This window comes from Eurypyga helias, unplaced genomic scaffold (assembly GCF_000690775.1).
Source record: "Eurypyga helias isolate BGI_N326 unplaced genomic scaffold, ASM69077v1 scaffold37380, whole genome shotgun sequence".
NCBI classification, from domain to species: domain Eukaryota; kingdom Metazoa; phylum Chordata; class Aves; order Eurypygiformes; family Eurypygidae; genus Eurypyga; species Eurypyga helias.
The window spans coordinates 32565-45386 of NW_010224451.1; the positions used below are offsets into that span (position 1 = coordinate 32565).

Genomic DNA, 12822 nt, shown 5'->3' on the forward strand with positions numbered 1-12822 from the left:
AGATCATCCGATATAGTCAGGGAAAAAAAAAAGTCAAGCCTTGGGCACACAAAACCTCCTGGAAAACTTGTCTGACTTTTTCAATTACGTTGATATTAACTCTACCCGCAAATCCTGCTTTGCTTTGGCTGCTTCCAGCCACCACAAAGGTCGTCTCTGTAGGTGATCACCTCTCGATATTTGAGGGGGCTTCCCACCCCAATCCTTCTGCTATGTGCTGCTGGGCTAACGAGGGAAGAATAATTACTGTGTGTATCACACGCTGCTTCATCTTACACCTTTTTGCTGCTTTCAGGCTGGTTTGCCCAAAACCATGCAGCAAAGCTGGGAGCTCCTGGAGGCAAAACCTCACTCATGACTTCCGGCCTTTGCTTTAACCACCTGGAAATACTTCCTCCCTTTTTGGCCGAAAGCTGTGAGAAAATCCTGCTGACAACAGTGAAGGAGAACTGCTTAATATCCTTATATATTACAGGGTCTAAATCCAGGCCTTACACACAGTCTCACAAATAAGTCTTTAATTTTACCATTGGGAATGTATCACAGCTCTAGTAATTTTCATACAGTGGAAAGAGATTAGGAGAAATTTTTCTCCTCATATGGATGGATTACGCTGCTCTGTTCCTGACAGTCTCAAACCTTAAAGAGCCAATGACAAGCTTGCCAAACTCCTTCCAGGAATTATCTAACCTTTAATTATTTTTCAAAATAAGACAAAGTAACACACTGAATGAAAATGTTTCACTTTTTTTTCAGTTGAACTGAAAACTGGAAATGGTCAGCTAATGTTTTTGCCAAAAACGGAATTACTGGGGCAAACTACACAAATTGCAAGATGTTGCATTGCTCCAAAACCAAAGCACTGAAAGAAGAATTTTTCTTAATTTATTCCATGGCTGAAACAATTAAGAACTCACGCAAATTTCAGTATTGAGTCGATTAAATCAAATGGGTATTTTTTTAAAAAAACAAACAAACAAAAACAAACAAAAAAACCCCCCACACCACCCTAACAACCAAAACATACACAATATTTCACCCTTTTCTCCAGCGGTGATCTGCCAAAGAGCGATGCCAGGCTATGGGTGAAAAGATTCTACAGGACTGGAGTTGTGCTACAGCAACAGGGCAGAGTCCTGAAACCAGAAAATCTTATTTTCTGCGTCCAAAAGCTACGGGAGGATATATTTTGTGTCATATTTGTTTAAAAAAAAGAAGTCATTGCCTTTACATCTGAGAAAACACTCTTCTTCCCGGTAGCCTCTTTGTGAGCCATGCAAATGGTGCTCTGCAGAGCTAGAGGCAGAGACGTACAGCGGTAACTATTTTTAGACTGCAAACTCTCATGGATTTTAAAAGGGCCTTTGCATATGGAAAGTAAAAAAAAATAAAAATAATAATAAAAAAGCAAAGTATTTCAGGAAAAGGATAAAATGATTCATAGTTACAGAGCAGGAGGGAAGGGTTGCTGCTTTTATCTCCTGTTGACAGGGCTGCTGGCGGGAGCCGCACTGCCTGCGGGGAGGGCAGGGGGCATGGTGTATGCCTCCCACCGCCCCGTGGGATCCCTGGCCAGCCTCACCAAGCAGCTCCGGCCTGGCTCCCTCAAGGATGAGCAGGAAAACCACTGCATCGAAAAAGCCTGCTCTTTCAGCAGCTTGATGGGACAGAATGGCAGCCGGCACGTTCACTGAGCTGCCTTGGCAGTCACTCGTCCCCCACCCTAACCACCCTGCCTGGCCCACCGGATGCCCGGCGTGAGGTGTGCCGGCGAGCAAGGAAGAAAGTTTGTGCTCCGGGATGGCTCTGACGCGATCGATGGAGACAAACCACACGGAAACCCACTGCAGAGGGCTTTCTGGCTCTCTCCTAAGGCACACGGAGAATGCGCATTGCACCCATTTAAACAGAGTTTTGGGGTTTCGAGTCCCACAAAAATCTCAGCTGGCTCCTTTGGTAGCAAAACCAGCACTGGAGACAGACATTGTCTTCAGCTGGTTTTGGATTAACTTTGCTGAGTGGTGGCTGTGGGACTGCCCGGGGAGTTCAGACCCCTGTCCTACCACCCAGAGGGCACCTTCTATGCCTCCTAATGCTTCCCTAAACACATGGGGGGGGTGTCCCTTAGGCCTGTCTGTATATGTCACCCAGAACGCAAAGGATGCATCCGATGAATCCGATGATGACTTTATGTTGGCTGATGAAGTCATACATCCTTGTATATTTATTTTATGTTTGTCTGCTTCCTCTGATACACTGCTAACAAGGTGTTTCATTACTCCTGGGGAGTGAAAAAAAGACTATGTATATTTATCTCTCTTTCAGAGTGGGATGAAGGGTAACTGTGATGACCCAGGTAAATACTGGCTGCTTCGCCTGGCATTAATCCTAGCAAAATACATGCAGTCACAATGGGACTCAATTGACTAAGAACTAAACAATATGAATACAATTAACGCCAGTCAAAACTCTCTTATGGAAAGTGGGTCTTGTCAGACTAACCTGATTGTCACTCTTTGAAGAGATTATAGGTTCACTTGAAAAAGTTGGGTTGAACCTAGACTCCTGAAGGTCACTGAACTTTCTGCCGTGAGCCACCTGATTGCAAATGCAGTAACACACAACATCAGCAGACTAGAGAATACATGGATTAAGAACCTGCTACCGACATCTCAAGTACTTGTCACTGGGGGAAACATCACGAATAAACGTGTTTCTAGCAGGGCTTGATTGGAACTGACAGCAGCCTCCATGCCATTCAACATTTCCAACCGGAATCACAAAGTAAATTTAAAAACAATAAACCAAAATTCTGGATGATACAGAAATTGGTGAAGCAGCGAACAGTGGGAAAACAAGGCAGCCAAAGCAATCTGGATCACAGCCAAACACAAAATAAGTGTGTCTAGGAAGAAATGCACACAGAACAAGCAGCTCGGCTGCACAACCGGCGGCCAAGAGACCAGGGCAACCGCGTGTGGGAACAAAGAGACTGTTCACCTTTGCTCAGGCAGATACGAAGATGCTGTATGTATTTCCAGTGCCGAAATTTTAAAGAAATGAGTAGAGGGGAGAAAAGAACTACAAAGAAAGATTCAACTCATTTGGGGAGTTTTAAACAGCTCTGTTTGCTTAGCTTATCCAAGATGGAAATATAATCAGTTTTCAGTCCGTAAGTACCTTCATCCAGAGAAAGCACCCAGTCCTATACAGCACTTCATTTAGTGGAAGCATAAAAGTCAATGACCAGAAGCTGATTTCAGATAGCCAGGCAGGCAAACTGTCACACATTCGTACCAGTGTAATTAACCACTGGAGTCAAGTACCAGGGTAAGAGGTAGAGCCACTGCTTACCAGAGCCTCCAACTCAGGACTGGAGGCCTTCTGAGATACGACCTGAGTCAAATCGAAGTTACGCTTTAGTCAAAGTCAAAAAGGCTATTGGGTTCAATACAGGTGATTGCATGAAAGTTGTAGGTCAGATTATAGACCTAATGATCATTTACATGCCTGAAACTAGGACTCAACAGGAGTTGAAGTGCACATGATTCCTTTTGTCACACAGAGTTTCCACGTGACGTATAAACCACTACTGAATCCGGTGAGAGTGTTGAAGTTATGGGGATTCCGGATTTTGGGAGGGGTGGCAGAAATATCCTCTATTTTGGGTTTTCTCTGCAATGAACAATGTTGGCTATGGGATTTACTGGTACCCCTAGGGACCAATGCATAAAAGAAAACCACAATGTAATACAAATAATGATAGTGTACCTTAACAGTGAGAAGTCCTAAATTTAACAGGGGAAGAGAAGTTATTTTCACAGGGGGGTTATTAGTAGATGGGGTTTATCTGTCTGCTTTCTCTTTCCCAGTGGCAGCTTGGTGTTGCTGAACTGCAGAACTTGTTGCTAAGCTTTTTTTCAGGTATTATTTGAAGATGAATGGGAGGAGACGTGTTTATGCTTCTCACTAAGCTGACAGCAATTTAAGAGGTACCATTCAAGGTAAAAGCCAAATCTATTTTGGTTAAAAGTATGGACGTAAATTTGAATAGTTTCTTTAAGTAACCAAAAAAGGAGCTGCAAAATGGAATTAGGTTTATAAGCTGCAACATCACTTAAAGAATACTACAGATAATTAGGTATAAAAGCATATGTTTGAAATTACCATGACAAATCACCAGATGTTTGGAATTTGGGATTACAAGTACATCCCATCCTGAACACAGCCCATTAGTCCACGACTCACAGTTTGAATGGATGAGTATCAGCAGATAATTTTCCAGCTACAGAAATTTTGGATAGAGACAAATTCCAGTGTTTGATTACTATGACTACAATCTTAAAAAGACAACTAGAACTTGTAACAAACTATTACCCAAACTGGTTTTATGACTGACTGACAATATTACATGTCAGGAGATTATTTACCTGGAATGCTCTCCAGTTTTCTACGAAGTTCCTCGTTTTCTTGTTGCAATGAGATTACCTCCTGCTCTAGCTCTTGACACCGAGGGCAGTAACCTTCTTCTTCCTCCTCCTCTTCCTCCTCTGGAAGTGTAGAAGATGATGGATGACCATGAGATTCAGATGTTGCTGGAGATGTCCATCCACCTAAAGTGTGTACTGGAGAGGTTGAAAGTGGATCCACATCTGCCAAATGGCTAAAATCATTTACTGATGAGGTGTTTTGAGAAGGGAAGCTCCCAGAAAGCAAATAGTTCTGAAGGGAATCAGTAAAAACTCTCAGAAAGGCTGAGGTTTGTTGTTTCTTTTGCATATACTGCATCTCTATGTCTAAAATGTCTGACGTCTGACTATGGACCATTTTCCCAAGCTGACATTGCTCTTGTCTTTCACTATAATTTGGGTTTTCCTGCTTTATACAAGAAATCATGGACTGAGAGTGATTGTTGTCCAGTAGTTTTCCACCACAATTTAAGAGACTTAGAACCCGGCTGCATTGTTGGGCAAAGGCATCCAGAATCATTCGACTCTCTGAAACAAAAGAAAAGATGAATCACAGAAACCTAATGCAAAAGGTTATGCCAGGCAGTAGCAGCTAGATGAATGTACACAACCGTTTACAGTAGCATGCATTTTATTTCTGAACACATTAAAATTACGGCTTCTGCTTTAATACTTCTGCAACACTGTGATTTAAAACAATCCCGACTTTGCTTCTATTTTGAGAGTGCCCTTGTGCCCTTGCTGTTAATCAGAAGAGCATTGTGATGATAGTCACTGCTTACTGCCATCTTCTTTCAGAGGGATTAAGACAGGAAAATGGGGAAAAAAATACAAATTCCATCCAATTTGCTATAAATAAAAGTTCAAGTAAGTACTTCTTTGGAGGCCTATTTCAAGCTGCTCGTGAGCATTTCCTTTACGGATCTGCAAGAATTTGCACTACACCTTCATCTTATGCACTGCTCCTCTCCAACAATGCTTCCAAGGTTTGTTTTTCCTCCCTTTCATCTTTGCTGCACCTCTTTGACACTGGGCATGGGATGCTTGAAGTGATACCCCGCCCCCAGTTTTACGGACTTTGCTTCTGTTCCTTTTGCTTTAGGTTCCAGGAATGTCCAAGAACAACTCAAGGGTGATAAGCACAAAACCCTCGTCTTACAGTCATCAATGTACAGCATGAAGCTCCTCCGACCTGCTGATCTCCCTTGAGTTTGTGGGTAGGTCAGTATCCCACAGTGGGGAGCAGTGCCGAGTTCTTCAAGCTGCTCTGGACATAACCAAGAAACTCCACGTGGGGCTGTGCGGCAGTTTCTTGAAGCAGCAGCACAGCTCTGGAGGCAAGATAAGGATGACATGCTGCACCTAGTCAGTCTTGCCTCTAGTGATGGGAGGTGTCACGGCTCAGGGAGCAACAGCAGCTACAACCTAAACCTCCAGGATGGTTCATTTATGAGCGTCTATGTATGCAGAGTCAAGCTGCTGTAACAGTTCTTGGACCCAGATGGAAAAAAACCCAAGACACTTGGCTCTGATTTATGGTATGACCTGTTAGGTTCCTTCATAAAAATAATGCCTTTTAAAAATTTTTTTAGATTATTCATAGCTGAGTTCCTCCAGGTGACTAAAAAAGATGTAACTAATATTTTGCATGAGATTGGGTGAGCGGGGAAAAAAAAAAAAAAAAGAGAGGTAGATTTAGGCGCTGCCAATTTTGGAGAGCTCTTCTCAGACAGGCTTGACTTTTAGAAAGCGACAAACGTGTTCACTTTTGAAATGGCAACCTGCTACAGATGCTTGAGACTAAGCACCACAGACCTTCATCTACCGTAACTTCATCACTAGAAATGAAAACACAGCCTCATCACACTGATAACACGTGAAGAACAGAAACATTCAGAATTCAGTCCTTTAAGAGGTAGCAGTTCCCACCGTACTTCTCCATGATCCAGAAGACATGCCTTCTGGTGGAAAATGTAGGTCATGCTGAGGTTAGCACAGCTGGCCGGAAGAATATTTGAAACAACACTCATCTGCATTCTTATCATCCTCCAGCTCTCTGCAAGGGAGAAGGGCTGAAGCAACCTTCAAATGCTTTCAGTCTGAAATGCAGCCCGAGGAGACCTCCCCGGCACGAACCCCAGGATGTGATCTCCCGAGGACCCAGATGTAAGAACAGGGAAGTGGATGGAGTGAGCAAAGGCGCAGTACTGGGCTAGGAGACTGCCCAGGGCCAAGCAGGGAGACCCCAACACCATGTGAAGGATTGGGGTGGCCCCAAGGCCACCGAAAGCATCCTTGCCATCAGCCTCCGGCGCCAACGAGCCAGAGCACACCCCAGCTCTGTAGAAGGGCTGAGACGAACCCGGGCAGATTTCCCTAACACACCTTTCATCCAAAAGGTTAAACAACGTCCTCTGTCCACACTACATACTCAAAAGGGCAGAAACGCACAGGTGAGTGCCGGTGCCAGGTTGCTCTGTAGCCTCCATCCCTGCTGTCCCTCCTTCCCGCATAGGCGCTAACCTTACGGCCAGCTGTCTTTAACCCTTACAGTGCCAGTGCAAAATCATCCAGCACAACAGTTGTAATATAAATTAAAATAATGGAATCACGGTGACATTGCAGCTTTCCAGCCGAGACCTACTGATAAACCAAAAGAAAACCAAGAAACCCAAGCATAACTAACAACTTCAAGTTGGGCTTTCTTTGGCTTATTTCTTTACTTCCCACATTTTCCCTTTAAAATTATTACAGGATGATATTGATTGGAACTTTGCAATCCTACTACAGAGCAGTTTTTTCATTCATTTTAATCCTATAATCCGATTCCAGACCTGAATTCATATTTACTGTTTGTATTTTAATCATTATGGTCCCTGTTGACAAAGCAGTTACTCATTCTTTGCGTATCCTTGTTGCAAGAGGACAAAATATGAATGAAACAACTGAAAAGATAAGATTAGTATAAAAGATGTTATTCTAATATCATGGTTTCTCCTAAAATACGGCAAAAAGTAACCTGACATTTCAAATACAGGTTGTGAAGAATGTTGTAATACACACTAGCATCAGTAAAGATAACATTAATGATTAGTTTTGTTGTAAAATTGAATGCATTAGGCACATTCACTGTGATAATGGCTTAAAATATAACTGAAATTTTATACAGAAATGACAGCATTGATTTAATCTTCAGTTCAGTATCAGATCTACTAGAAAGACACAATAACAGCAAGTACTGGTTTTTTTCCTTAACTTTAACCTATACTCAAAGATATAAAAATGAAAGTCATGACAAGGCAGGGCTGTTTTGAAATGCTAGCAGAAAGATTTGCAAATGCTTTTTTTGTGGGCACTGCTGGGCAGGAATAGCGAGGGATGCTCTCAGCACACGTTCTGGAAACATCTGGCTCTGTGCTGAAGTGGGTATCACTTTGAAGCGGCTTCTACACCAGTAGTAGTACATGTACCCACAACCTGAACAGCCCTAAGTGAGAATGCTAACTAGTTATTTCTTGTGATGGTGAAAAAAAATATAAACAAATGCTGCCCATTTAGCATATATCGTAGAAATTGGGATTTCGGCTTTCATGGACTGACTACAATTAGAAATGCAAGCACTGTACAATACCTAATCACTAAGAAATGACAACAAATTGGTTTTATGTGACCACTACGGGATAATCACTGATCTGTGATTCTTAATTGAATTAATGTAACATATGTATTTTCTAGGAAAAGGAAGATTCTGGTGCAATAGCTGCACTGGACTAAAACAGTTAAACAGTTTATTAATAGCCTTATTGCGATATTCCTTTTCCTTATTATGATGCTCACCAACCACATAGTTCTAACGTCTCAGACCCTGAAGCCTTTAATCTTACAGAAGTTCTATCCACTTCAGACTTTCGCCTGAAGGTGGACTTGCCAGATCAGGCCCATAGCGTGCTAACAGGGCAGGATTAAATTGCCAAAAATGTAAGTATTCCTATCTAGATTATTTAAGAGCACAAGCAATCAGAAGATAGTATCATATGGCAAATCAGATACAAACTCCTGGACACAGCATTTATCTCTACATCTTTTTCTCACTGATGCTGAACTATGAGGTTTCTTAGCTATCCAACTGCCAGAATACAAACAGGTTTAGTGAGAGCAAACTTCGGAAACTCAACCTGACAACTTACACTGATGCATCACAAAAGACACCTGGAAAGACTGGCAGGTATAACATCAGCTTTTCCTCCAACAGAGGATCTTTTCAGTGCTTGGACCAGACAGCTTTATTAGTAAGGCATTGTGCTGGGACTCAATGGCTCTGGATTCAGGTCGTGGCTTTTCCGTAGTTTCCTTTGTAATCTTGGGCAGATGGTTTAAAAAGTCATTTTTGTAACTACTGAGTGGGTCTGAATACCATACATTCTCCCCTGCGGGGAATGTATTCATTGGTATTTAATTTTCAGCAAGATTTGAAAGTCCAGGTTCCTTAGCAATTTCAATCATCTCACTCTTCACCTTGCAGTATTTCAGTCCTCTCACCTGCTGATTTGTATTTCTTGATTTGTTGGATTATTACCATGTTATTATTATTACTTCAGATCCTGGGGCAGCAGCTCTGTACCCCCAAATGGCTTTGTCCATGCACACAGACTTTGTCGTAATGTTTTTATATATGAACACTGCTGCAAACACCTATGTTCGAGTCACAAAGATCAAGAGCATTTGACACCTCCCATCCTGACCAAGTGATGCTTTCTCGGGCAATTTGCACAAAGATTACTGAGACAGTCCAGCGTGAAGACTACAAGTTTTGGGCCATTTCAGTACTGATGTGATAGATCTGCTTCCAGATTAGGGTTCCCAACTTCTTGGTTAAGGCCAAAATAATGATCTTCACCTTCTCACAGATTCACCGAGTGGAAGGGATTGGAAAGGACCTCTAGAGATCACCTAGTCCAACCCCCCTGCCAGAGCAGGATCACCTGGTAGATCACTCAGGAACAAGTCCAGGCAGCTTTGGAAAGTCTCCAGGGAAGGAGACCCCACCACCTCTCTGGGCAGCCTGTTCAGTTCTCTGCCACCCTCACAGGGAAGAAGGGTTCCTTATGGTCAGGTTGAACCTTCTGTTTTCCAGTTTATGGCCACTGCCCCTAGTCCTGTCACTGGACACCACTGAGAAGAGCCTGGCCCCATCTTCCTGACACCCACCCTTTAGATATTGATATGCATTCTCTGTTCACTTAAAAACTTTTTTCTGTCCAGACACGATAGAGCTTGATTAACTGGTGGTGCGAGACGTGGCACTACAATAACACCTCTAAGACAGCTCTGCCCTTCTTTCTCTGCTTTCCATGAAAGCCCATCTTAAACTTATGGCACACTGTAAGGTCTGCATCATGCTTTCCTAAGAAAAGGGAGTTTCTTTGCTGGACTATTATACCGTTTAACATAAATGCTACCAAAGACAAACATTCTTTTCATACCAGGAAAACCTGAATAGGCCAATAGAGAGTTCATAGAGGAAATTTCACGGGAGAAAACTGGTACCTGCTGGTGCTTTGAACACATCCGTTTGTGCGGCTTACTTTACAGCAGCAGCGGTCAAAGTAACCACTATCACTGGAGGAGACAGAAGGCTCGTGCTGCAGTACAGCTCCACATTTCCCATGCAGGATCTTTATACCAGGAAAACCTGAATAGGCCAATAGAGAGTTCATAGAGGAAATTTCACGGGAGAAAACTGGTACCTGCTGGTGCTTTGAACACATCCGTTTGTGCGGCTTACTTTACAGCAGCAGCGGTCAAAGTAACCACTATCACTGGAGGAGACAGAAGGCTCGTGCTGCAGTACAGCTCCACATTTCCCATGCAGGATCTTTTCTTTCAATCTTTCCTCACCATGGCACAGGGTAGAGAACACCTGCTTTTCCTTCTTCCCATAAACTCTCTTCCTGCAATTCTTCCAGAGTCTGGAGGCCAGGGTGGTCTCTTAGAGAAGGACTGAGGAAGAAACCATTCATTTTGGCAAGAGCTCATGGAAGCATCCTCACTCGTGGCTGTGTTTTAGGCACTCACTCACAAGAGCACACTTGGTGCTCTGAATCCTAAGGGGCCAGAAATGTCCTGCCTGAAGTTTAAGAATCAACTGCATTAAGCGTTTAAGTTGCTAATGCAAAGATACACGTACCAGAAACGGTGTTTTACTAGCCAGCTTGCTCACTGCTGTCCACACAAGTGGAGAGGTATCAGCAAAAACGGGTGAAACTCTGAAACTGAACTTATGAAACAGGTATCCCTACGAAACTCTGATCTACAGCCCTCCAGCTCTTCACTCAAGTAAGCACCCACCAAGTGCTATGGCTAAGCTAAGTGGGAAAACTGCAAGCCATGGATGGTGACCGTCTGCCTTTGGGAGAACAATCCAATGGACCTGCAGCTGGATACCTGCTCAGGGAAGGATCCTTTCCGCTACAACACCTACCACTCAGGAGACAAACCCCTGGTGAAGACGTGTTCTGGAAAGCACCCAGCCCATGCCCCTTGCTGCTGGTGGGAACCCAAGAGCCAGGAGGGCAGAGACCCTGTGGGCGGCTGGGCAGTGTGGAGTGACCATGCACGGGGCACACACAAATGCTCCCACTCCCCAGGGGCAAACCCCAGCTCTGCTTCCCCAGCGGCAGCCTGAGCTATTAAACTGGCTCACATGTTTGTTAAGAGGATTTTGGGCTCTGGGGTGATGGGATGGAAGTACTTCACACGCACAAAGCCTCGAGGGTCCTACTAGCTCACCCTGGACAGCTCCCTACTCAGCTCCAGCCGAGGTGTTACTGCTCCTCCAACACCAGGAACCTGGTGTTACGCCATCACGGAGCAGGAAGGATAGGTGCATAGCTCAGCAAAGTATCCGTACCTCAGGGATTACAACACCCAGGAGGTCTAAACCTCGTCCCTTGCTTTATCAGCCTCTGGTAAAGAATCCCACTTTTGCACACCTTGGCAAGTTTTTGCGTTGTTTTCTCCTGTTCTGTTTTGCTTTGTACTTAAAAGTCTTAGCTGAGAGAAGGGTATGTTGGTACCCATATAAGAAGCTAAAGTAAAAGTAAAGCCGGGACGTGCAGAACTTCAGTGCACAAACAGTAGTTCCTGAATTATCTTTTTTTTAGCACAGGGCTGAAATTGGTGACAAACTTTGAAGCCTGCTCTAGCTCCAGGTTAGTACAATCTGCAGGGGCAGGAGACGGTCCGAACTTCTGCTCATCAAACCCAGAGGGCTTTGCTGTGAACATGGCCTCATGTATCATCTAACAGACAGCTGAGCGTTTTCCATGGCATAATCTGCTTCTGTAAAGAAATGTAGGTGCCACACTGATCAGCAGCGTTTTGCTTGTGGGCCACAAAAAAAAACCCCAAAAACCTGAAATACCACCATTTGGGTATTTAAAATAAGAAGTGAGTTCAAGAAAAAAGAAAACATGACCTTCTGCCATGGATCATGGGACTATGCGTCAGAGCCGTGAATTTTCAGGCTAATCTGTTCAAGTATTAAACTTTTTTTGGTAAAGTACTTGAATTATTTGTAACGAGACATGATAAATTCATCCAGTACTCGGCTGCTTCTGAGTGAAAACAGGCATTAAAACATAGCCATATATCCTATTAACTAGCATATCTCCCTGTTTAGTAAGGAAATGTCATCACATTTGTTACAAAGGCAAACAGCAACATACCAAAACAGGATCCAATTTTTCTAAATAAATAAATCAATGATGTGTCAAAAATTAACAGATGAGTTAATATACCCGATGTTATCAAAACCAGATGGTGCTTCATAATATTCATCCTGTTCAGTCAAACCCTGAATATATTCTGGACCATCAGTATATAAAATAGGATGCTGCTATTTGTGATGGCAAACAAAAGCAATCATGCCTGCCAAGCACATACTATAACAGGCAGCATTTCAGCTCTGCTAGACAGAAAGTAATTAGAATGCTTTTAATGTCCAAAAGAATGATGCTGATAGGCTGCCACAGATGTGTAGATTTATGAATATTTATATGGTGGTTTATAGCTGACACTTTTATCAGTTGAAGAAGATAAAATATCTGCCTGACTCAAAAGCTTGACAGTCAGGTTAATAAAATCTCATTAAAGAGAATGACCTATGCAATTATATAGGATTTATTGTAATTCATTTTTGATTGTACTCTGCTTAAAGATGCAATTTCCCATTTCCTGATGCCAAATTTAGGTTGCATATCAAGATCTACGTGGTTTTTAACTCCAAGCCATCACTAGAAGAAAGATAGGCGTTCAGCATCTCGGCATCTTACACCTTTAAAGAAAAAAAAAA

The 12822-nt window shown here is 43.0% G+C and overlaps 1 protein-coding gene across 1 annotated transcript in view; it reads right to left on the reverse strand.

The window, feature by feature from the left end:
* The window catches only part of BEND4 (BEN domain containing 4), a 22817-nt gene extending 15835 nt beyond the window's left edge, over positions 1-6982 (reverse strand). Inside the window, 2 exon segments of the mRNA XM_010161542.1 lie at positions 4431-4997; positions 6901-6982. Of these exon segments, the coding sequence (XP_010159844.1) occupies positions 4431-4997; positions 6901-6982 (649 nt within the window).
* Between the last annotated feature and the right edge of the window lie 5840 nt (positions 6983-12822).